The sequence below is a fragment of the Rattus norvegicus genome, chromosome 17, assembly GCF_036323735.1.
Source record: "Rattus norvegicus strain BN/NHsdMcwi chromosome 17, GRCr8, whole genome shotgun sequence".
Lineage (NCBI taxonomy): Eukaryota > Metazoa > Chordata > Mammalia > Rodentia > Muridae > Rattus > Rattus norvegicus.
This window is the reverse complement of record NC_086035.1, coordinates 93,063,293-93,089,805: the sequence shown is the minus strand read 5'-3', so window position 1 is coordinate 93,089,805 and position 26,513 is coordinate 93,063,293. Positions and strand designations below refer to the sequence as shown.

The window sequence follows — 26,513 nt, the reverse complement described above, 5'->3', positions numbered from 1 at the left end:
CACCACAGGCTCCTTTCACAGGCTCCTCCTTAAACTTCACTCCTCCCCCTCAGGCTACCTCTGCTTCCTGTTCCCTTAAGCCCTGTGTGCGGGTCTTTGCAGTATGCACTCAGCAACCAGGGGTCAGTGACCCTGTGTCATAGTCATCAGTGCAGCTCCAAAGCTTATATGTCTCCTAATGTCCCTTCCAGCTTCTTGACTTCCTCCAGGGTACAGGGCAGGGACCAGCAGTAAAGGACAAGATCTGTGCATGTAGGCTGCTTTGGAAATGCCTGGAATGAGCCCCACTGAATCAAGCATACAGAGCAGAGAATGGCAGCCCTATAGTCCCTCAGAGCACACAAGGGAACTCACATGGTGAGGCTCCATTTACAGGGTTCCCAGCACTGTATAAACTGGGTGTGGTAACCCCATCCACTGGTCACTGGAGTCAGGAAAATCAGTTGTTCAGAGACATCCTTTGCTACTTAGAGTTACTTAGGCCTGCTTGTGCTGTCTTTGAAAAGAAAGAAGCCCTAAGAAGGATGTATATACATGAAATACGATTTGGCTAGATTCTGATTTAAGCCAGTCACTGAAAAGAAAAAAAGAAGCCAAGTGTATTGACTCTCAAGGTGAGAGGCAGGTGGGCCACTTTGAGTTCATAGCCAGCCTGATCTATATAGCGATTTCCAGGACAGACAACGCTACACAGCCATTGTTGGGAGTGGGGACGTGGGGGCAGGCAACAGGGGGCTCAGACAGGCAGAGAAAGGGAGGGAGAGGGATTACAGTATTTAGATGTTAATGTGACCCTTTTGTTATTTTTTAAAGGGTCTTTTTGAGATAAATTCCAAAGTATTTACAAGGAAATAAAACGTTTAAGATTTGCTTTATAATCCAGTTTGGGGTGGATAATTGAATGGGACAGGCATGTGCTGTTACAAATGAAGCACTGTCAGTCACGGGTTGATGTTTGTTGAAGTTGGGAAATGAGGATGTGGGAGATCACTCTATTTTATTTTTTAATGTTTGGAAGTTTTCTAAAATAGGATTAGTTTCTCCAAAGAGGTAAGTGTCCTGTGACTTTTCCTGGGGACACATTAAAAAAAAAAATGTATTCATGGGCAGGTGAGAATGCTCTGTGGGTAAAGGCACACTTGCTGCCAAGCTGGAGTACCTCAGTCCCATCCACAGAATCCACAAGACAGAAGGAAAGAAAAGACTCCTACAAGTGATCTTCTGGCCTCCAGATGTGTGCTGTGGCGCGCGCGCTCACGCGCGCGCGCGCACACGCACACACGCACGCACACACACACACACACACACGTGTGGTAATATAATTTTTTAAAAATTTAATTTAAAAAAAAAGTGGGGAGAGGTTGGGGATTTAGCTCAGTGGTAGAGCGCTTGCCTAACAAGCACACGGCCCTGGGTTCGGTCCCCAGCTCCGGAAAAAAAAAAATTAATTAAAAAAACTTTTCCAAGAGTGTTCCCTCCAGCAGCACATATACTAAAATACAAAGATTAGCATGCCCTAAAGATGACATGACAAACTGACGTGTTCCATATTTTAAAATATTAATAAAGGGGGTGGAGACATGGCTTGGTGGTTAGGAGCATATAGTTTGTCCAAATGACCCAAAGTTTAGTTTCAGCATTCATGTCAGACAGCTATCAGGTACTGGTAGCTCCAGTTCCAGGGCACGTGATGCCTCTGGACACAAGAGATGACTGCACTACTGTACAGACATCCGCATATAGATACATACTCATAAACATAATTAAAAATAATAAAAATGATTTTTAGGACCTCACCATGCAGCCCTAGCTGGTCTAGAACTCACTCTGAAGAGTAGGATGGGTGTGAACTCATAGAGATCCACCCACCTGTCTCCTGAATGCTGCGATTAAAGGTATGCACCACCACACCAGGCTAAAGAGTAAACCTTTAAAAAAAATATAAACTAAAGCTGGGAGGTGGTAGTGTACACACACACACACACACACACACACACACACACACACACACACACACACACCTTTAATCTCAGCACTCAGGAGGCAGAGGCAGGCAGATCCCTGTGAGTTTGAGGCCAGCCTGGTCTACAGAGCAAGTTCTAGCACAGCCAGGGGGCTATATAGAGAAGCCTGTCTCAAGAAGCTAACACAAGAAATATTTGTTCAGCTCAGATAGGGTAGTAATAGACTGAAGAAACTACTTCTTCTACAAGGAAATGTGAGCAAGGCTCATTGTGACTACCACAGACTTAACTACCCCTGGATTTTTTTGCTTGTTTTTTTGGCATGGTCAGGTATTCTGTAAGTCCTCGCTCAGTGAAGGCAAGGGCCATGACAGCCCCAGAGGAAACTGCTTCACAACAACAATAATGAACGGGCCAACTTCTGACTGACTGTTCTGTTTTCCAACTACAATGAGGTATAATGGACCCTCAGAAGCACATAAATATGCCATATAGACTGTGAAATGCCTAGCATCAAGCTTCCTAACAAAGCTGGCAGACATGTGGGGTGCATGGACCACACAGGGACTCGGAGGCCTATGAAGAAGTGGGGTAACAGGGGGAATGGGGAGCAGCAATAAGCCTAAACATACACAGTCAACCGAGATCTCACAAGCCTGCCAAGAACACAGCATGCATGGTACAGGGCATTCTCTTCAATATGCGGTGCCAGGGAAACTGGATCTGCCCATTTAAAGTAATAAGGAGGGACTCCTTATTTTACAGCACCTACAAAAATTAACTGGAAATGGATTAAAGACGTAAATGTAAGGCTGAAAAAGAAACCCAAACATAAAGAAGGGTTTCTTGACATTAGCCTTGCAGTAAATTGTGGGGCCCTGGCACCCAAAGCACAAATAACAGAAGCAAAAACAAACAAGAGGTCAGCATCACTGCATGGCATTCCTTCCCAGCCAGGCCTCCCTCCTAGCCATCCAGCCGGAATCAAGCATGTCACTCGCCCTGGGCTAATGAGCAGAAGGTTGTGGCAAATCAACATCTATTAACTAAAGTTAATCAAAAGCCACATTGTCCGCTGGCATTCCAGAACTGCTCCAGAGTCTAGAAGGAAACTAATATTAACAAAAGCATCGTGCAGCAGACACCAATGTTGTGTCCACCATACCTGTGATGAAGTCTGGGGCTACAGCTCAGTTGATAGACGGTTTGCCTGCCATGCACCAAGCCCTGGCTTTAACCACCGGCACTGCATGAAACAGGTGTAGTGGTGTACACCTGTAATTCGAGGACTTGGGAGGGTAAACAGAGGAGCACCAGAAGTTCAAAGCCAGCCACAGCTACACAGAGAGTTCTAGGCTAACCTGAGTTACATGAGACCCTTCCAAAACAGAGCAAAAGAGATAGCCTCAAGTAAAGTGCTTGTCAAGTGGGCATTCCTACAGGGAGGAGATAAGAAAATCTCTGGAAGCTCACTGGGTAGCTAGCTAGTCTAACATATACAGCACTGAACAAGAGATCTATCTCAAGCAAGCTGAGAGGTGAGGCTCCATACCTGAGGTTGTCCTGATGTCATGTGTACCATAGCATGCATGTATTCTATTCATATGTATGAACACACATATGTACACATACGCACAAAGATTTTTTTTTTTAAAAAAGCAAACAAAACACCAAATACCCTAGTTTGAGCATGTTTCTGAGAAAATCCATCTGAATCACAGAATAATAATTAAGGGCATTATATTATTATTATTATTATTATTATTATTATTATTATTATTATTGAAACAGTCACTTAGGTATCTCAGAATAACTGAATGGAAGCCTGGCCATTTTTGCCTTCATTTGTCTGTACTCTGCCTGAAGATATGGAAACCAAGTCAATATCTTTAACCTTTCCTCTTCCGTTCCTCTGAACTTCCACAGTAGCAGACCCTCTTGGGACAGGGCCCTGCCCCTCAGCCCCAGAAGAGGGCATCTGTCTATGGCTAAAGTAGGAGTGAGCATATGGTAGGAGCTAGCCAGACTTCTTCATAAAGGATTTGGACCACTTCACAGAACCGAAGTAAATATCATGATCAACAAACTTACACCTACATAAGGACTGCTCCCTGCTCTAACTCTTTCTCTAAAGCTCACATCACCTAGAAGGTAGATGGCTACAGTACCCTCCTCCCAGTGTGGCCACATTGAGTAAACCTCCATTCTCTACCTTTTAGCATTACTAAATCCCTTTCATTTACTGTAGATGGGTGGCTCAGCATTTTGGGAGGGCTGGAAGCCTCTTGCCCTGAAATTCCAGTGACAACTTAACTCATACTAAACAACATTACCTAAGAAAGATACTTGATAATGTTGTATTATGGGGTAAGAAGGAATTCATTGAAAACCATCCACTTTCAGCGTGTAGACAGATTCAGATACTGCCCTAGAGAGTGAAGATACTGCTAGTTCAGGATTTAACTCACTCATTCTCACATACACCAAACCACTTGGCTTTTCATCACCTGCCCTAGACTAGTCCATGTCAATTATATCACACACATACAAGCCCTACATGAGCAACAGTTGGAACCACTTAGGTCTAATTGTTTCAACTCAGCTGCAGAGGAGGTGGTCAGAGCCACTTGGAATAGAAGGGTGCTTCCTGTTTTAAAAGCATTTCCTGCCTCTTTTCCAACACTAATGTGAACATACAGACATCAGGAATCATTGAGAGTGGTCTTTGCAGACGGTCAGTGGAAGGAAATCATGCCAGATTCCACATAAATGCACAGAAGAGGGCTGACATGCATCTTTCTTGGCTTAAATGCAACTAGTGGCAGTCCCCAGGGCAGCCTACAATTCTGGGGGGTTGGGGGTGGGTCTTCTCCAAAACAGTGTGGTCAGAGAATGCTTGAGGTAGACCCAAATAAGAAACAGAGTGGCTTGAGAAACACAAACAGTTGTGCAGGGTAGACAATGAAACTTGAAGAAAGCAGAACTCCCTGGGTGGGAGATGGTGGGAACTCAGGCTCAGATAATTTAGAATAAACAATGGCAAGGGAACAAACGGGTCTGGGGTGTGTGCTGAGTGTGAGGTCCTTTCCAATGGCTGTGCACATTTGTAAACATTTAACATAATGGGCATTCCATTACAAGTCTGCTATTCACACATATGTAATGGAGGACTGACAAGCCCTTAAGTTAACTTGTTCACACAGCCACTGGGTGAAGCAGCAGCTAGCATCTGCAGGAAGTATACCCAGACATTTTCTGCTTTTATGTAGCTACTTAGTTTAGGGACATTGAGCATAGAAGTGGAGGTTGCACGGGGGGCGGGGTGTGTGTGTGTGTGTGTGTGTGTGTGTGTGTGTGTGTGTGTGTGTGTGTGTGTGATGTTTCCAGCTAGAAAAAGCTGGAAACTGGGAAGGGCCCATAAAAAAAAAAAAAAAAAAAAAAAAAAACATGGAAAAAACAAGACTAGGAAATAACCAAATCTATTTATAATGGAGGTGGGGTTGATTTCAGAGGTAAATCTGGGGCCTCACTGTCCGTCTGAGCAACACAGGCACTTAGACTCTTCTGCCCAAGAGCACCGATTGGGCCCACAAGGTAATTAGAAGCAGAAGGAAAGTCTACCATCCTGGCCCTCCTCTCACTTCTGTGTCCTTCACTTTGACTCATACCTGCTTGACTCTGTTCCGTGATCCATCTCATTCCCCTTCAAGGCTCAAAGCACAGCCACCTTCAGTTCCCAGAGAACATCTCAATAAAGCCTCCATCCACTCTCAGATGAGGACAATTATCCATGAGGGTGAGGCTGCACCCTGGAGCAGAGGAGAGCATCTCCCTAGGACATTCTGTCTCCTTAAGCAACAAATACTTCTTTGGGACCACCAAGCAACAAGTACTTCTTCAGGACCACCTTTAAGTATCCAGACTTGAAATGATGATAAAGGAGCCCACACCAAGACTAGAGTGCATAGTTATGCACATTTCTTGTCCTAATCCCTTCTGTATGGAAGCCTAAAGCCAGTAGCCCAACTTGAGGTTGCTAGTTCCCCTTATCTGCTCCTCTCAACATTGCCGTATTGAACAAATCTATTTGCCTTTTGCCATTATTGGTCTCTCTAGTTGGTATATCAAGATGGGTGGCCGAGCTTTACTAGTTGGTTTTTACCCTGAAAACTCCAGCTACTACTGTACCTTCCTGCTTGAAGTAGTTATTGCTCTGACAATTCATTAAACTTTGTGAGGTGGGTAGAACATCCCCTTCACTCTTGGGTTGAGAAAAAAAAATGAACTTCAGCTCTTCAGTTGCCTGAGACCAGACACTAGAAGTGCAGAACACTCCGGTACTCGAGATTGCAAATGTTTTCCATTAACCCATGAGCCAGAGAAAATGCCTCTGACTTAAATTAGAAATAGAAACAAAGGGATTACCAAATAAAGACAGGGACAGCCTCGGGTCACAGTCACCATTTGGTTTTGGTTTGGTTTGGTTTTTTTCAACCTAACCCAGTTGTGTCTAATGAGAGATTTTAGATAGCTTGTTCATCTCTTCTGTGAGAATCTCTACCAAGGATAATTTTCTGACACAAATAATTGCTAGCTAGGCATGGGGGTGCACCTCTGTAAATTCCCCACTAGGGAAGATGAAGCAAGATGAACACTGAGTTCGAGACCAGCATGGACTACATAGAAAGTAAAGGCCCCGTGGAAGCCCTAATCTCTAGGCAAAGCTGTGTGTTTCTCCAGCACTGGGTGCAGACATCAGGACCTTACCTGGGAGACTGTTACTACAGGAAGTCCTTAATTCAAGTTTCAACATTGAGGGGCAAGACCGACATACTTAATGCTTTATATTTCTTGTCTTTCCAGGAGGCCCACCCCCAGCACACACACATACACACACACACACACACACACACACACACACACACACACACACACGCCCCAATGAGAAAAGGCTCTTTGCATTACTTTTCATGCAAGGTTGCACAAGGCCATTTCCAGCATGTGTGTAACAGACTTTGAGCATATTGCCACACCCCCAGCCCCCTACCCTTCTGCCTCTCACCCCTTAGTCTTCTCTGTTCCCTGGACAGTCTTGCTTCTGCTTCATGCCTACAATGTCATCACCTGGGAGGTAAAGGCAAGAGAACAAGGCTTCAAGGTTATCTATCCTTAACTGAATACTGATTTCAAGAATCAGGAGTATATAAATCCTTGTCTCAAAAAAATTTAAACAATTAAATTAAGATGGTGGTAAGGATGCTGTCCTAGTTAGGTGGTAAACATCATAACCAAAGTGTCATAGGAAGCTAAGAGTTTATTTGGCTTACAGGTAGGAATCACAGTCCAGATCACAGTCAACCCCTAAGGAAAATCCGGGCATGAACTCAAGGCTCAAACCTGGAGGCAGGAACTAAAGCAAAGACCATGGAAGAATATTAATTGCTGGTTTCTCCCTGTGGTTTGCTCGATTTACTTTCTTATACAACTCATTACCACCTACAGTGGGCCATCCCACATGAATCATTAATCAAGAAAATGCCTCACAGACATTCGCATGGGCCAATCTGACAGAGACAATTCCTCCACTGAGGTTCCCTTTCTCCAAACAACTCTAGTTTGTGTCAAAATTAACTAGGAAATTATCCAAACACAAAAGAGTAAATTCTATACACATTCTACAGCATGGATGAATTCTGCAAACATTGTGCTACACCCATTGGAAGTCACCCATGAAAGGCTACACAATCCATTTTTCTGAAATGTCCAGAAGGGGACATCCATGGAGAAAACAGACTGGGGATTTGGGAGGAGAAACATAAAGTGACTGCTAGGCACAGGATTTGCCTACAGGCTGATCAAAACATTCTAGAGTAATTTCTATAGTGGTGTGTCATTCTCTGAACAGACTAAAAGCCACTGGATTTTTATTCTTGCTTTGTTTTTGGGGCAGCCTTCTCATATAGCCCAAGATGACCTCAAACCCTTCCTCCTTCCTCAGCTTTCTGTATGCTCAGATCAATGTAGTGTGTCAGCCTACTTTCCTCATGTAACCCATGCCATGGATGCCTGCGGAGGTCAAAGGACAATTTTTAGAAGTCAGTTCTCTCCTCCCATCATGTGGTTTCAGAGATCAAGTTCAGATTGTCAATCTGGATGGCAAACACCCTTTCTGGCTGAGCCATCTCGCTGGCCCAAACTACATGTATTTTTGAAGGGTAGATGTTTGACAGGTGTATTGGTATTTTTGACAGGTGTAGTAGGATTACATAATCCTAACACTTAGAAGGTGGATGCTGGAAGTTTAGGAGTTCAAGGCCAACTGTGGGTATGTGGTGAATTAAATGCTACCCTGGGCTACCTGATCCTCTTATCTCAAAAAGGGGGAGGGAATAGGAATTTTTCTGCACATGAATTCTATCTCAATAAAGCTGTAACTTAAAAAGAAAAAAATAGAAGTCAGCCATACTGGCTTAAATACGTAGGATTTTAGGTGTAAGCATTGTGATAAATTTGAAGCCATTCTAGGCTACATAGTAAATCCCAGGCCAGCCTGAGTAAGTGTCTCATAAAACAAAACAAACAAAAAGTATTAAGGGTTGTCAGGGATATATAAAACAAGGGAAGAGAGAGGTACAAAGGGTTCAGAAGAGGGCCCAGCGGGCAAAGGGATTGCTACACAAACATGAGGACCCTAGTTTAGATCCCCAGCACCACAAAATATGGGCCTGGAAGCTCTTGCCTCTAACCTGGTGTCATGTCTGAAGGGGTCACCCTGAGACAGTAGGAGGATCGCTGTAGCTTGCTAGCCACGACTTAGTCAAAACTTCATTTTTCCCTGTGTATTAAAAAGCTCTTTAAAAATGAACCATTGAGTAGATTGCTAGCTCCCAGATTAATTTTATTACTTTATTTTGCTTTTTGTGGGAATGGGACTTGAACCAAGAACCTCATGCATGCTGGGCAAGCGCTCGACCCCTGAACTATCTCCTCGGTTCTCCCAAATCTAAAGGATAAAAATGTTTAACCTGAATAATTTCAGAACAGGATCCAATAACCATTTCCAGGAAATGCCACAATGGAATAACAATTAAATTTTAAGACAAAGAAACAGTGGAATGCAGGCCTAGAACATTCTACAGGACAAAAGGCAGTGATTCTTTTTTTTTTTTTTTTTTTTTCTTTTCTTTTTTTCGGAGCTGGGGACCTCGAGAAGGCAGTGATTCTTTAACGAGCTTTGGAGCTTGAACAAAGCGGGGAGACACAACAAAGGTCTGTGAGCTTGTTTTTTAATCCCTGGCTTAAATTTGTAAAGGGCAGCTTTGGGGATATTCAAGAAGTTTTTCTTCGTTTTTTTTTTTTTTTTTGTTGTTGTTTGTTTGTTTGTTTGGTTGGTTGGTTTGTTTTGTTTGTTTGTTTGTTTGGTTGGTTGGTTGGTTGTTTTTTTTCAAGATAAGGTTTCTTTATATATCCCTGGCTGTCCTTGCTCTGAAGAGCCAGGATGGTCTTAAACTCACAGAAATCTGCCTGTCTCTGCTTCCTGAGTGCTGAGCATGTGCCACCATCTCCCAGATATTCAAGAATTATTTTTAAGATTTATTTATTTTATATATGTGAGTACACTGTCGCTGTCTTCAGACACACCAGAAGAGGGCATCAAATCCCATTACAGATGGTTGTGAGCCACCATGTGGGTGCTGTGAATTGGACTCAGGACCTCTGGAAGAGCAGTCAGTGCTTATAACCACTGAGCCATCTCTCCAGCCCTAAGAATTTTCAAGCAGCTTGAGCATAACTTGGTGGTAAGGAATTACTGATTATTATGGGGTTGGGGATTTAGCTCAGTGGTAGAGCACTTGCCTAGCAAGCGCAAGGCCCTGGGTTTGGTCCCCAGCTCCGGAAAAAAAAGAAAAAAAAAAAAAAGGAATTACTGATTATGGTAATCAAGTATGGTATTAATATAATGGTTTGTGGGGCTGGGGATTTAGCTCAGTGGTAGAGCGCTTACCTAGGAAGCGCAAGGCCCTGGGTTTGGTCCCCAGCTCCGAAAAAAAGAACCAAAAAAAAAAAAAAAAAATATAATGGTTTGTATTGTTCTGGGGGTGTGTCTTGATTTGTTTTGTTTTGGGATTTTGTTGTTTATGTGTTTGTCTTTTGCTGTTGTTGTTGTTTTTACTTTGAAGCTAAATATCAAAACCTGATTTTACAAGTTGAGTAGAGTAGCTCTCTCAGGTAATCCCAGCATTTGAAGACTGGGATCATCCTTAAAACAAAAATTAAGGGGTTGGGGATTTAGCTCAGTGGTAGTTAAGGGGTTGGGAATTTAGCTCAGTGGTAGAGCGCTTGCCTAGCAAGCACAAAGCCCTGGGTTCGGTCCTCAGCTCCGAAAAAAAAAAAAATACACACACACACACACACACACACACACACACACACACACACACACACATAAAATCCTCATCTCTCCCTCTCTTATACCAACCTCCTTACTGAACATCAACTGATTCTGGTCCTTCTCTGGGCAGCACTCCTTCCAGTCTGTCCCCCAAATAGCATATCAAAGTTGCACATGGGGCTGGACAGATGGCTCAGTAGTTAAGAGCACACACTGATTATGTAGAGTTAGGTTCCCAGAACCCATGTCAGGCAGCTCATAGCTCTCTGTAATTCCAGCTGACACCCTCTTCTGGCCTCTGAGGATAACTGCACTCACTAGTACACCACACACACACACACACACACACACACACACACACACACACACGCACACACACACACACACACACAGCTAAGGAGAGGGTCTTTGGGAGAGGGTTCAATGAGCAAAGAACTTAACACACAAGCCTAAAAACCCGAATCCAGATCCCCAGAACCCATGCAAAGCCACATAGTAACAGCACGTCTGCAAGCCCATGTTCCTATGTCAAGATGGGAAGCAGAGACAGAAAACAACACAGAAGTTCAAGGCCAGCTAGCCTGGTGCACACAATGATAAACAACCAAGAAACCCTGCCTTAAACAACATGGATGGTGAAGACCCCCCCACCCTTGTCCTCTGGCCTCCACATGTGTGTCATGGTGCACATACAAAGATTAAAAGATTGGGAGAAGAAACAACTACTTTTGACAACAGTAATCAATGCTGTTTTTGAGATTTACAAAACCAGAGAAAGATCTTGAGACTAGGTGAAGGTCAGACTGGTGTCTTGCTGCCACAGCCCTCCTTTGAAGAAGGCACCTACCAGGTTGCAATCATTCTGGGAAGATGGTCCACAAGCTCAAAGCTCCTCCCAACCCTCTCTCTGGTTTTGTCTGGGTTGCTGTTGTTATTGTTATTGTTGTTTGTGACAACCTCACCATGTAACTCTGGCTGTCCTGAAACTAAATTGACTCAAGATATCCACCTGCCTTTACCTCCCCAGTGCTGGGATTAAAGGATTAAAGGTTTACACAATCACAGCCAAATTAATCAGCTCTTCTCCCAATAGAGATCTCCTTCTACCAAATCTTACCACGCAACAGTCTAGCTCCCATTTCAAGAACCAACAGAGTCACTTACAGGAGCAGGTACACAGGTGCTATTTGCTGCTGATATATCATGAAAAACAGTTTATTTTGGATACTTCCATGAAATGAAATAAGCATGGAATTAATCCACTCTGGCTGGGAATGAACAGCGAAAAAGGTTAGCAAGTATCAGTGTCACTATCATGGTGTGGTATCCATGAGAGTTGTGGTGACTCTTGCCTCTTTACGTTTTTGAAACAGAAAGAGACAAAGAAAGAAAGAAAGGAAGGAAGGAAGGAAGGAAGGAAGGAAGGAAGGAAGGAAGGAAGGAAAGGAGAAAAGGGAAGAAGAGAAGGAAGGGAGCGAAGGAGGGAAGGAGGGAGGAAGGAAGGAAGGAAGGAAGGAAGGAAGGAAGGAAGGAGGGAAGGAAGGAAGGAAAATAATCTGTCTGTGGACAGTTAAGTCAACATTCAGGGACCAAGAACCCAGTGCTTTCAGTAGTAATGCAGCTGTGAGCATCGTAAGAGGCAGGATCAAACTGCAAGTCACTCCTCACTATGGCCCCAACTCATGTGGCCTGGAAGTCTGCTCAAAACAAGAGCTAATGAGGCAGGAAGGAGGGAGGGAAGAAGGGAAGCAGGAAGTTGGCACTCAAGACAGTATGTTATGAAGAACAGTGGACTAGGGGCTGAAAGAGACAGCCATGGTCATGCCCTTGGGCATGTATGTTTCCTGCTCTGCAACTCCGGACCACACAGCTCTCGCCTGAGCCCCCTCCCTGGGCTGCAGAGAATATCAAATGCACAGGGTACTAACAAGTCTCCTGTTTCTACCAGGAGAATCTGCCTCAACCGTTGACCTTCCCCCACCACACTCCTTACCTTGACCCTGGCAACTGGTCTCTAGCCATGGAATTTACTTCCCCACCTCTCCACTCTCTAATATTCCCCTTTCCAGATGTGTGACAGAAGAGTTTTTCTAAAACATTTTTGTAAAACACTACTCTTTAGGGGAATTTTCAAACAGACCTGGAATATAAACTTATCCTCTCCCCAGCACACATCTATCCATCAGTAGCTCTCGTGATTCCTAGCACACCATAGTTCTTATTTTCCTCTGTTCCTACCATACCTGTATATCAGCTTAGGACCCCCAAGACCGTGTTCTCAGCACAAAGGAGATGCATTTGTCCCAGAGAGAAAGAGAGCAGGGAATAAGAGACAAAAACAGGAAAGAGAGGACGAGGGAGAAGGGGAGAGAGCAAGGTGAACGGTTCTTTGTCCTGGAGGTCAAAGGACTACCTCTGGGTAGTGGACAGAGAGGAGACAGATGTAGCCCAGACGTGGCCCACATAATAGCAGTTTATAAAGGCAAAAGGGGAAACCCCATGTCAGGATGAGTATTTAATTTTAATTGGAAATATTACTTAGGTGAGCCAAAGGGGGCTTTTGATTGCTGCTCTTCAATATTTTGATAGCTGGATCTTGGTCCTCAGGAGGAGGAAGTGGCCAAATAAGGGAATAAACCTTGCTGGCTAGCTTTAAGGATATAATTGAATAGTTTTAAGCAAGGCAGAGGGAGGGGTTGGGGATTTAGCTCAGTGGTAGAGCCCTTGCCTAGGAAGCACAAGGCCCTGGGTTCGGTCCCCAGCTCCAAAAAAAAGAACCAAAAAAAAAAAAAAAAAAAAAAAGCAAGGCAGAGGGAATTAGGGAGAAAGGCAAGGCCTGCCAGAGCCAAGTAAGCCAGGCCCAAACTGGCTAGAATCCCTTCAATCTGTCTTTATTTTTTTTTTCTTTGAAGTTTTTTTTTTTTTTTTTTTTTTTTTTTTGGAGGGCTGGGGATTTTTGGTAGTGGTTGTTTTGTTTGGCTTTGGGTTTCTTGAGATAAGGTCTCACCATGTAGCCCAGGCTGGCTTTAAACTTGCAGTGATCCTCCTGCCTCCACCTCCTGAATACTGGGATCACAGGCATTGACCACCATGCTCTGCTTTTTTGGGGTATTTTAAATGAAATCCTGGATACCCTAGCATCCCACCTGCCAGTGTTCTGAACAGTTAAACTGCGAGGCCCTGCGTTTGGCCCTCAACATAGTGAGAAAGAAAAAGAGAAAATTGTAGTTCGTCTGAAAGAGGTCTTTGTGTGGCCAGATTGTTTTAATCAGGCTCCAGCCATGATTAACAGTCTCTGAAGTCTCTTTGAGAACTTTTACAGGTTCTCTCTGCCTCTTTGATTCCTCTCTTATTTGTTGAAGAAAATTCTAGAGGCTAAGGATATGGCTCAACAGAAAATTTTCTGTATGCCGTAATGAGGACCTAAGTTCAGATCCCTAGCACCTACCTAAAAGCCCATGCCAGTAACCCCAGCTCTGGGAGGTGGAGGCAGTGGGATTCCTGGAGCTCCTTAGCCAGCCAATCTACCAACTGGTAGGTTCCAGTTCATATTGACCTCTGTTTTGGGAAAGAGTAGGTTCACAGGGGTCCAGGCCATTGAAGAGGATGTTCTTAGCCACAGGCAAATGCAACACATTCTAATCACTCCCAGCAAGGGGCTATCACAAGGACCACTAGGCACATGATCTCCTGAAGATATCGAGGCACACACCACACACATAAGCCACAAGCTTTCAGGCATATGCAGACCTGACAAGCCACAATGAAGTAAGCACACTAGACTACAGACAGACAACGCAGACAGGTTGGTAAAGACAAAAGCAAAGACACACCCGCTGACCTCAAGGTCATATTTATACAAAGCCTGCACAGAGGCGACATTCTGCCAGGAATACTTATATAGCAGTTTACATCTCTGACTACTTTGGGGTTCCTCAGACTTTCAGTGTCGGCCATCTTTTGTCAACTTATGTTCCCACCCCATCAGCCATCTTGATCCAAGCCAGGTATCCATATGAGTGTTATAGTGTCTAAACATAAGCTGGCCCATACAGCCCTCTGTTCCCTATACTGTTGCAAGCACACACACACACACACACACACACACACACACACACAAGTGTTGGAAATGACTGTCATATGGCAGTAAAGTTCTGTGTCCTCATAGGGCTCAGACTAACTGGGAAGACAGCAAAGGAAGCAAAGGGAGGAAAAAGGTATTCCTTCCCAATGAATTCCTTCCCATATGTATTCCTCCCAAATGAAATGTTTCATCCTCAAAACTAAGAAGGCTCAGCAAGTTCAGGAAACTTACAAGACTCACAAGACCCCCTCTACAAGCTTATATGAAGAGTAAACAATTGCTATGCAGAGACTCTTCTATGAAGCAAGCATCCTGCAAGTTGTGTAGAAGCTCTAGGGATACAGTTTTTGTGAGTTATTATGCTAGCATGCACACACCAGAAGACACACATCAAAGTAGTCAGAGATGTAAACTGTTATTTAAGTATTCCTGGAAGAATGTGGCCTCTGTGCAGGCTTTGTATAAATTTGGCCTTGAGGTCAAGGGGTGTGTCTTTGCCTTCTGATGGGCTTTTTAGTGACTGATTTTTAGTAACCCAAGCATCTGTAAGAAACCCCAAAACTGTTTGGTTTGCTGAGCTAGACTTAGGTGGAATCATTTCTTTTGTCTGTTTTGGGGGCCACCGGCATTTGTTCACATCTTTCTAGCATGCCTCAAGACAAATATGGAACCCTCTTGGAAAGGATGCATGAGATCTGAGAGCTAACAGCAGGATGGGGCACCTCTGGGAGAGACATGTGTGTCATTCTAGATAGAAAAGAAGTGCCAGTACCTAGATGGGGCCAGCGAGGTAAAAGCCTTTGCACCACAAGCTTGGTGATCTGAGCTCTATCCCTGGAGCCTACAGTGGAATGGGAGAATGGAAGCCACAAAGTAGCCTCTGACCTCTCCTCCATTCAGTGGTACTTCTTACCTACACTCTGTTCCCTATACTGTTGCAAGCACACACACACACACACACACACACACACACACACACACACACACACACACACCACACACATACAAACATGGACAGTAATAATAGTTCATAAAATAAAAAATTGAAATGGGTGCAGAGAGAGAAAGAAGGCAGGAGTATTGAGCCCACATTTAGAGGGTAGGCTATAGCAGGATGGCTAAGAGACAGGCCAGATGGGTGCAGACACACTGGGAGCAGTATGAAGTTCATCAACTACAAGAGAAAAACACGGATCTCTGTCGGCTGGGACCCAAGGTCTGTTATAAGCACTACGACTGCAGCCTGTATGAGAATCCGTCCCTGCCAAGAACATGCCAAGTTCCATTCCTGGCTCTTGACTGGATCTCACAAGGAGCAATATCTCCATATCTGAACCATGCCCCTGCCTCTTACACTTCCCAGAGCCAATCTCCATCATCTTGTAGCTGCAGTCATGTTGCAGGGCACTTCTAGACCCCTCCACTAGCCTGGGCCCTGCTCCACCGTGCAAAAGAAAAAGTATTGAAAATCCCAAATAAAGTTAACCTGGGGACAATTTTCCTCAAACTTCTTCATTCCATTAACCTGCTACTTTATCAGAAAAATGATCTGGCTTCCATTAGAAGTGGGTCACTATAATTAGTCAATTATATTTCAGTCCCTGCTGGAATTAATACTCTTGGATTCTGAGATTCAACCACAGTCATTGCTCAACCACTGGGAAATCAGGGAAAATGAGAAGCATATGCTTTTCATCTAGGAATCATAGACCTAGGCTAAAGCTGGATGATCAGGGTTTAAAATAGGCTGAAATAGCCATCTTCCTTCCTGGGCCAGAGCCCCTGAGTGTAGCAACCTCAGATAAGCAGTCCATGAAGGTCCTATGAGGTAGTAAGTGAAGCAGTATTACCCATGAAAAGCTAGAAGGTCGTGTGTGCTCATATGTGTTTGTGCACATGAGAATATATGTGTATACTGTATACAATGAATTTCTGTTTGTACATGTATATACATGTGTGTACAATCACATAGTCCTGTGCATTTGAAAGCCAGAGGTCTGAATGGGTTGTTTTGCTCAGTCATTTTCCACCTTAATTTTTGAGATAGTGTCTGTCACTGAACCTGGGGTTTGCTGATTAGGCTAGAAACGCTGACCAGCCAGACCCAGGAATCCTCTGTCTTTGCCTCTGCAAAGGGCTGAGATTGCAGACTTGCTGCTATGCCTGCCTTTTCTCCTTTGAGTTCTGGGGAATCAAACCCCAGTCCTCACATTCGTGGGGCAAGCACTTTAGCCCATAATCATTGTTGCTAAAGATATTCTATTCCCAACTGTGTAGAAGGTACTTTGAACAAAACAGGCTGAAATATTAAATCATGTCTAATTCGCTTATCCATCTTTATGACTCATGGATAAATAATTTAAAAGTCACTAAAATCATGTCTAGAAATTATTTCACTGCCTTACACACCCAATGATAGCAAGCGTGCAAACTGAGACAACATTCCAATCAAAGGCAGGAAACATTTTCATTACTCTGAACAACTTGACAATAGTTATGAAAAACTCTCACCCAGGGAGTTTAAGGTTCATGGGCCATGGCAGTCCAAAATCACCAGTACTTTAGTGCTCTGGATGGGGCTCAGCCCCTGGATGGGATCTGGTGAACAGCTAGCTTTATTGGCTGGACTCTACTGATGACCACTGAGGACCATTCCTTTGGGGAATCACACATCATGAAACAGGGAGGGATTCTGATGAGGTCCACAGAAGGGCACTAGCATCCAATATGGTGCCTGACTCTTCCGGAAGACATTCCCAACAATGCTTTCTTCCTGTCCTTATACTCAATGTCTGGATATTCATATATATGACTAGCCCTCAGGCAGTTTGGCTTCAGGAGCCCTTTAAACACTTAATAGTTTTTGAAAATTCCCCAAAACACAGTAATCAACATTTAATCAATATGGAAAAGGTAAGCAAAGATCAAGTTAAATACTTACAACATTGTAATAATGAATGTTACATGTTAACAAAACCAACATTATCTTAATGCAGGTGATTATATTTCCCAACCAAAAACACATTTGGAGAGAGATGAGACTTTATTTCATGAGTCAGCAAATCAAACTGATGTCCAACTAAATGAAAGGCAGATGCTTCTTTTACATTTGACCTGTAGGAACAGACACGTGGGTACCATGCATCCTCCAGTGAACTCTGTCATACATTCCTGAGCAACTAAAGTACAAAAGCAGTTGGGGTTAGCAAGATGGCACAGCAGATAAAGGCTCTTGCCTCACAGCCTGAAGTCTTGAGTTACCTAAATCCCATCTCTGCAGCTCGCAGTAGCAGAAGAAAACCCATTCGAAAGGTTGTCTTCTAGGCTCCACACATATGCCATGACATATGTGCCCAGACACATCATCACACCATCATCATCATCATCATCATCATCATCACCACCATCATCACCATCATCATCACCATGCTTAACAAAATAAATAACAGGCTGGAGAGATGGGCAGCAGTTAAGAACAGTTAACCCAGGTTCCATCCCCAACATACAGATGGGATTCCCCAGTCCCAGGAGGGAATCTGTTACCCTTTTCTGGCATCTTCTGGCACTGCACATGTGTGGTGCTCAGACATACATGCAGGCAGATATCCACATTCTTAAAGTACCAATAAGGGGAAAAAGAATAATCCCGACCTTCTGAATTCCTTGACCTCAGAGGTTCTTGGGCCACACTTGGGAAGTTACCTCCTTGGAGCATTATTATTAAGGATTGCTGTCATTTTTAGAACTTCAAAACCATTTTAATTCTGTTTGCTTATTGAAAGAGTTTTTTTTTTTCTTTTCTTTTTTTCGGAGCTGGGTACCGAACCCAGGGCCTTGCACTTGCCTAGCAAGCACTCTACCACTGAGCTAAATCCCCAACCCCAAGAGAGTTTCTTATACCTCAGGATATCCTCAAACTCAAACTCATGATCCTCCTACTTCTACTCCTCAGTGCTGAGATTACAAGTCTATGCCATCACCTTCAGTCCATTTATGTATTTATTTTACTCTTTCCCCTTGTAAACCAATGTCTCCAAGCTTCTGCTTCCTGTCCCTGACTTGGCTTGAGGCTTGAGTGTCTGCTAGACACAGGATATTCTCCATCTGGTTTCCTTGGTGGCTTCCGGCACCAGAGTTAAATCAGGCTAAGGTCTCTTGACCCCTACCTCTGTCTGACTTGTTTGGTCTGGTGCTTTGCTTGTTTGGGGAGTTTTTAAAATTAGGAGGAGTGAGGGGGACAGGGAAGGGTGGATCGACCCATGACACAACTTGGATGAGTCAGTTTTCTTCTTCCATTATGTGGGACCTAGGAATAGGGGTATGAATTTAGGTTGTCAGGATGGACAAATAAAGTGCCTTTTACCCACTGAGTCACCTCACAGGCTATTTCCTGGCTTTCAAAGACAAATCCCATAGTCCAGGCTGGCCTGACTCCAGATCTTCCTGCCTTTACCTCCCAAGTGTGGGATTTCAGGCAAGTACTGCTATGGCCCCTGCCCGCCTTCTCGCCTCATGTGGAATCGGACAGACTCTATTAATACACCTTAGATAGCTTCTCAGAGCCACCCTTTTTGATAGTTACCAAACCCATTGCTCAGGCTACCGCTATACTTAGTGTGGTTTGAAAGGAAACAAGAGGGTATGTAGTGCAGTTGTCAGAGTGCTTATCTTTCATGCAGGAAGTTCTGGTTTTGATTCCTAACTCCTTCCTAATAGAGGGGGGGGGGCTGGGAAGGAGGGAGAAGCCTCAATACTACATAAAATTGGTGTATATGCTTTAATATTTTGATGTGTGTTTCATCACGTTGTTTTCTTTGGTAAGGTGGAGGACTTCACGATGTGTATTTCAAAGCATGCTAAAGTCTATAGGCTTCTCCAGGCTTCCCACGCTGGGTACAGGGCAACCAGCCAGCAAAGAGTGAGAGCTCTTCGTGGGTGTGACCCATTCTTTCTAGGCAAAGCTGACAAGCTGCACGTGGGTGTTACCCCATGCTCTCTGCCCAGGCCAGGCTGGGGGAATAACCACTCCTCCGCAAGACGGGCCCCAGACACCGTCTGTGTAGCTCCCCCCCCCACACACACACACACACTTGTGGAATGCACACAGATTTTATATCAAATCCACATGGGGTGCCGGTGCAGCACGAAAGAGCTTGACCAGGCTGACAGCACGCCCAGGCTCTGCCAGAACTGGGGGGTTCAAGAGAGCTAAAAGGTCATAAAGTCCCGCTCCTCATCTGAGGCCCCTGGGTGATACCCTCAGCCACAGGAAATTGTATCACCAGGGCGCCCTGCGTCCCCAATCCTGACCTCTGTACTCTGAAACCAGCCCAACTAAGAGAGCAGAATCTCTGCCAAGACAGAGTCAGAACAAAACCCACGCACACAGATGCTGGGGCTGTCCACGGAACTCTGGGGCTGAGCAAGGGGGTTCCTCTGTCCTTTCCAGCTCGCCATCGGCGGAGTCCCTAGGCACAGGATACAACCCAACTCTGGGCCATTGCGCTGTGGGGTACTAGGACCTACCCCAGAAGGAAGGCAGAATCGAGAAGGAAAACTCTACCGGAGGTCTCCAGGTCCAGGCAGGGCGCACGAGGAGATTTTTGGATCCCCGAGGCAGATGCCATCCTAGACTTCGAGTGTTACTGGGGGTGACAGGCGGCAATGCGATCCTCTAGATGCGCAGACCCAACGGAGAGCCCCGCACCCGGACAGCTAGCGCTCGGGTCCCCGAGGGCGACGCCCAGGTCCCACATCTGTCTTTCTGGACTGGCGCCCCCAGCATACCCTGGCCTTCCTCTCCACCCGGCCCCAACTCACATAGACCGACGTGATGTCCGAACGATCATAGAAGCTCAGTTCTCCGATCAGTTCCAGGGAGGGGGACACCACGTCGTCCCCGGCCTCCAGCTCTAGGTCCCCCTGCCCAGGGCCGAAGGGGAAAAGCTCCTGGCGGCTCAGACAGCCTGCCGGCCCCGCCAGCAGCAGCAACTGCAGCAGCGCCCACGTCCACATCTCCCAACTCCAGCCGCTCGCGTCCAGCATGTTTCCCAACTATGGTCCCGCAATCCTGGCGGTTTAGCAGCTCAGGCGGAGGAGGCGGAGATGTAACCCTACGCCCCTCCGCAATCCCTCCTCACCTCCCGCCTCCCCTCGTCCCCACCCCTGGAAATGGGGAGGGGAACGGAGGGGCTAAGGGCAGGGCCCGCCCACTCCACCCGCCCTGTCTACCAATGGCAGCAAGTAGGAGGAAGAGGGGCGACACCGAGGTCCCCCGCGCAGCAGTGGGCGTTGGCTCCTTGCATTCCGGATCCTACCCGACGGTGGGCTCCTATCCAGAAAGAAGGAATTCTGCAACAGCATTATGCAGTTAGGCAAGTTCCTGGAGAGCAGGCAACCAGGAAACAAACACTCTGGGGCCTGGGACAGAGCCCACCCTCGAAAGGAGACTGAGCGGATGCTGGAATTGAGCAAAAGGCCTAACAAATGTGTGGGACTTTACTCATCCAATCACTGATTGAGCATTTTTCGAGTTCCTGATTCTGGCTTCCTTAAGTTATAGAATTCCGCTGAAAACAAGAACCCACACCTGCCAAAGCCACAAAGACACAATTCAAATTCAGATTTCCTTGGACTCCAGGCAATAAAAAACAGTTTGGGACTGGAGTAATTGACCAGAGAAAGCTTCTGTGTGGCATGCTGGGAATCAAAGCAGGTCTTCTGGAAGCCTTGCAGTTTCATCGGAGGCTAGAGAAAGGTGGGAACAGGGTGGGTTCCAGGGACCTCATTATCTCTCCTCGCAGAAAAATTGGGAGGGATGATCCAAGAAAAGTTGAATAACAAATCTGAGAATCTGAGCTCCCCTAAAGACTCAGAGAATCCTGGACAATCCTAGATAAAGAGAACTTTTAAGTGATATTTCCAATCAGCTGCTGATCATTAATGTGGCACCTTAAGTGAAAATATAGAGAGAAACCACTGGAACAACCTTGCTGGGGACTGGGGGTGACCCGTAAGAAGGGAAGAGGTTGAGATGGAGAGAAAATTAATTGATATCGCTGTGTGAGAGAAAGAATGAAACCTAGAAGAAATGAAGTTAAAGTTGAATTTAAAGTTGAATTCCACCGGAAGGCTGGAAAACTAGTGCTGGCTTTGAAAGCAAGGGAAGAGGATGCTGGGGTGTGGGCTATCTGACCCTTGACTCAGAGGGGCCAACAGGATGCCCCTGTTTCCTCTCAGCGGCTGACAGTAAAGGCCTGGAACCTCCATTAGTTCTCCTAATATACAGAAAATCATGTGGGATGGGGCTGAGTAGTGAGCCTTGGACCAGCAAAATCATGAAGAGGCCAATGGAATACAGCTTCTGAGCACGAAGTTATCGATCTATGGGGGTGGCCTTTCATTTGAGCTCTTGAGAGGTCAGAATAACAGGTTCTATAGGCACTCAGTGTTCCATGTTCAGGTTTTCCTCTTAGGTTATCAATAACAGGTCCTTCTGCTGGCATGTCCAACACTTTACCCAGCTATCTCTCCAGTTCTGGATATGCATGGAACGCACATGTACACACGAGTGTACACACACACACAGAGAGAGAGAGAGAGAGAGAGAGAGAGAGAGAGAGAGAGAGAGAGAGAGAGAGAGAGAGAGAAGCGCATGGGAATGAAACCCAGGGCTTCACACATGGCAAGCCCCTCAACCGCTGCATGGATTTGAACCCTCTACACTAAGTTGCATCTGTGCTACTACATTCTCCCCCTTGCTCAAGACTTGTCAGATCTACTGTGCAGTTCTCATGCCTTCCGTATGCCGAAGTGTACTTCCTAGCTTCCCGACAACCCCATTCTATCTGCTCAATATCTGCTGATACCTAAGATCCTAGGCCTTGGTTTGGCTTGTTTCAGTCACTGAGAACTTTGTGCAGAGGCTTGGGTTCCCCAGCATAGAATATTCATGGACCTCCTACAGCACCGGGACCCAGCAGAGGCCAAGAAACTAAGCTACCAGCCATTTCCCACCTGCGACTTTTCTTTTTCTGTCAATCCTCATCCCAAACTGGGCTGTCCTGAAGCTGTGGTCAGTGCCTGGAATGCTTATCCCTCTCACAGATTCTCTCCCTTTTTGGTACTCAGACAGCTGCTGAAACTCCTATTGGCTGGTGGAATTTTTCTTGGTGACTGTAGGAGTAGAGCCTGCCTCCTCCTCCACCCTCCTACCCCCCCTTTACTAGCTGCACAAGAGTGGCAAGAGTGCAAAGTTTCTGTATCCCTATCATTTGATTGGGATATTCACGGGGACAATTGAGGAATTGTTATGAGGGTGAGATAAGGTGGTCCCTGAAATTAGACAAAGCACATAATCCAGTTAACGCAAAGCCTCCGTTATTATCTGAACATGTTGTTTTCCTGATGTTGATTAGCTCAGCATCTCCCCCGAGAAGGTATCAGGTGAGTCCGATACTGTAGCCATGAATACATAATCCCTTTTTTTTTTTTTTTTTTTTTTGAGAAACTGGCAATAACCTGGGGAAAGAAGGGCAAGATAATGGCCCAGCATTGTATACAAAAAGTGAGTGAAGACACTGCTTGTGGGATACTTGGCTTCTACTTGGTGCTCTCTGGAGCCAAGTGAATTTGGGGAGCTACGTTTTTAGGGAGAAGATAATTTATCGCACACAGCTAGGGAAAGAGCAAGGGCTTAAGCCTTGCTTTGTTTAACCCCAAAACTGATATCTTGCCAAGGTTTCTGTAACCTAAACAGAGCCCTTAGTCTCTACACGGTAGATGCAGATGCATTTGGTCCGGTGTTTATAGCTAACAGCCACACTTTGTGTGTGTTTATGGTTCCTTACTTTGTCAGCCTGTACTGTAAACTGGCTGTCACTATTTAGAGCTCTGAATTCACTTCACATTGCCCAGTCGCTGGGAGACACGATTCTGCTGCTGAGTGTCCCACCAGGACACAGTGGTGCGTGTCCCCTGTTCCTTCCGCAGTTATGCTTTCAGATATTTCTCAGAGTCTGCTTCATAAACTGTGCTCTGAATATTTCAAAGGCCAGGTGTGGTGGTATACACCTGAAATTCTAGCACTTGGGGGCTGGAGACAGGAGGATCAGGAGTTCAAGGTCATCCTCAGCTGTACAATGCCAGACAGGGTCAAAAACAATAAAACAGTTTATAATAATGTGATCTTTTTTCTTTTTTCTTTTTTTTTTTTTTTTTTTGGTTCTTTTTTTCGGAGCTGGGGACCGAACCCAGGGCCTTGCGCTTCCTAGGTAAGCGCTCTACCGCTGAGCTAAATCCCCAGCCCGTGATCTTTTTTCTATATTCTTCATGTGGTTTCTTTCTTTTCTTTCTTTCTTTCTTTCCTTCTTTCTTTCTTTCTTCCTTCCTTTCTTTCTTTCTTTCTTTCTTTCTTTCTTTCTTTCTTTCTTTCTTTCTCTTTCTTTCTTTCCAGCAAGGATCTATGCCCTAATCCCAGGGCACTGTGTGCACATGAAAAAGGTTAACTTTTAAAGACTTCAGTAGGTCAGATTAGATGCACACACATGCAATCCCGGCACTTCGAAGGTAAAGACAGGACAAGAGTTCAAGGTTATCCTTGATTACATAAAAAGGTTTAAAGCCAGCTGAGGTTACATGAAACTCGGCCTCTATAAACAAAACAAGGGGTTCAAGAGGTGGTTTATTAGGTTAAAGTGCTTGCCCTGCAAGTGTGAGTGTGGAGAGTAATGGTCCCCAGAACCCACATAGATGTCAGGCAGGTGTGGGCCTTCCTGGAATTCTAACCTCTGACGATAGAGACAGAGGTTCTCCCAGAAAAGTCTGTTTAGTAAGACTTGCCAGATTCCAAGAATTCTGGATTTGATTGAGAAACCTTGCCTTAATGAGTAAGGTGAAAGAATAATTAAAGATGGGGGTTGGGGATTTAGCTCAGTGGTAGAGTGCTTGCCTAGCAAGCACAAGGCCCTGGGTTCGGTCCCCAGCTCCGAAAAAAAGAAAAAAGAAAAAAAAAAAAGAATAATTAAAGATGATACCTGATCTTAATCTCAGGCCTCCACATTGGTGTGCTGCAAGTGCACATACACCTATACATATGTTCCTACACATGTAAAACATTACACACATATGCACGCATTATAGTGGAAATAAAAATGAAACTTTACTAACACTGTTTTGCTTTGTTTTTGAGGTGAGATTTTGTTAAGGTTGACCTGTCTGGTAGTCATGTAGTCCAAGCTGGCCTCAAACTCACAGAGATTGTCCTGCCTCAGGTTTCCTGGTCCTGAGATTACAGATGTGTGTCCCCACGGAAGGCATCGATGATGCTTTTAAAAATAATTTGATGACTTCACTAGAGACAAACAAAACCATAATCCCATACTACACCCTATTTAAAAAATGTGGGGTAGGGGTTCAGCTCCATGTAGATTGTGCACTTAGTATAAACAAGGTTGATCTCCAATGCTGCAAACATTTCTTTTTAAATTTTAAGTTAATTCCCACTGGAGGAGTTAGAGAAAAGACTGATGGAGCTGAAGGGGTTTGTGACCCATAAGAAGAACAACAATATCAACCAACCAGACCCCCCAGAGCTCCTAGGGACTAAACCACCACTCTAAGAATACACAGGGATAGACCTATGGCTCCATCCGCATATGTAACAGAGGATGGCCTAGCCAGGCATCAGTGGAAGGAGAGGCCCTCAGTCCTGTCAAAGCTTGATGCCCCAGTGTAGGGACTGTCAGGGCAAGGAGGTGGGAGGGGGTGGGTGGGTGAGGGTGCACCCTCAGAGAAGCAGGGGGAGGGGGAATGGGATGGCAGGCTTCTGGGGGTGGCAGTGGGGGTGGGGGACTGGGAAAGGAGATAACATTTAAAATGTTAATAAAAAATCCAATAAAAGTAAAAAAATTAAGTTTTAAAAAATGAAGATGGGTGTAGTGGTCCATACTTGTGATTCCAGCACTAGAGAGACAGGGTCTAGAGAGGAAGATCCTGGTGTTTATTCTTGGCACTTTCTAGGCCAGTGAGACACTCTATCTCAAAACACAAGGCGGGAGCTGGAGAGATAATTCATCAGTTAAGTTTGTCTATTGTTCTTGCAGAGGATCGAAGTTTGATTTCCAGCATCCACATCTGGCAGCTCACAATGGTCTGTGACACTCAAGCAGATATAATTCTATCCATGTCTAGCTGTTGCTTACAAGATCTTAGGGGACTCAAACAGTGTTCTGGCTAGTTTTATGTCAACGTGACGCAAGCCAGAGTCACATCTGAGAGGAGGGAACCTCAGTTGAGAAAATGCCTTCATAAGGTTGGTCTGAGGATCAGTCTGTAGGGCATTTGCTTAATTAATAATTGATGTGGGAGGGTCCAGTATAATGGGGTGGTGCCAACCCTGGGCTGGTGGTCGCAGGTGACATAAGAAGGCTGAGCAAGCCATGAGGCGCAAGCCAGTAAGAAGCATTCCTCCATGGCTTCTACACCAGCTCCTTCTCCAGGTCTCTACTGTATTTGAATTTTTTTTCCTGACTGCTTTTGATGATGTACTATTACATGGAGTAAAATAAATCCTTTCCTCTCCTAATTGCTTTTGGTCATGGTATTTCATCCATCAATAGAAACCCTAATGAAGACGGTTGGATCACCAAAAATCCCATCATAGCATGTAGCAACTTATCATGAGTGCTAACCCTCAGCCAATCGTCTACTTCTTACAGAGCTTAGCATTCCGCCTTAGCCCAAGCCCATAAGTATGCAGCTGGAACTGAAACAGGAGGGAGCAGTGGCTGAAGGCCCAGGTGAGGGTCTATGACATCTTTCCCTTCTTCTCGGATATAATATCAACAGTCCTATTACCACCTATGGGTAGAGCTATCAAATGTCTATTATTGTATCATTTGCTTATTTTGTTTCCATGACAACAAAATAAGCAAAAGTTAGTCTGTGGGTCACTACAACCCATCTCAGCTCTAAAATGGTCAGAAATTACATGGCCCTGTGAGGCCTAGAACATCTAGTGAGTTCAGAGATCTATAAAAGCCAGTGTGTGCACTTGGAAGCCTCAGGCTTTAAT

The 26,513-nt window shown here is 45.0% G+C and overlaps 1 protein-coding gene across 2 annotated transcripts in view; it reads right to left on the bottom strand.

Annotated features, from left to right (window-relative positions):
* The window catches only part of Nid1 (nidogen 1), a 73,404-nt gene extending 52,611 nt beyond the window's left edge, over positions 1 to 20,793 (bottom strand). Inside the window, exon 1 of one of the 2 annotated variants that reach the window (XM_063276080.1) lies at positions 20,261 to 20,793. In XM_063276080.1, the coding sequence (XP_063132150.1) occupies positions 20,261 to 20,485 (225 nt within the window). In that variant the 5' untranslated portion in view covers positions 20,486 to 20,793. 2 annotated transcript variants of the gene reach the window in all.
* Positions 20,794 to 26,513: the final 5,720 nt, after the last annotated feature.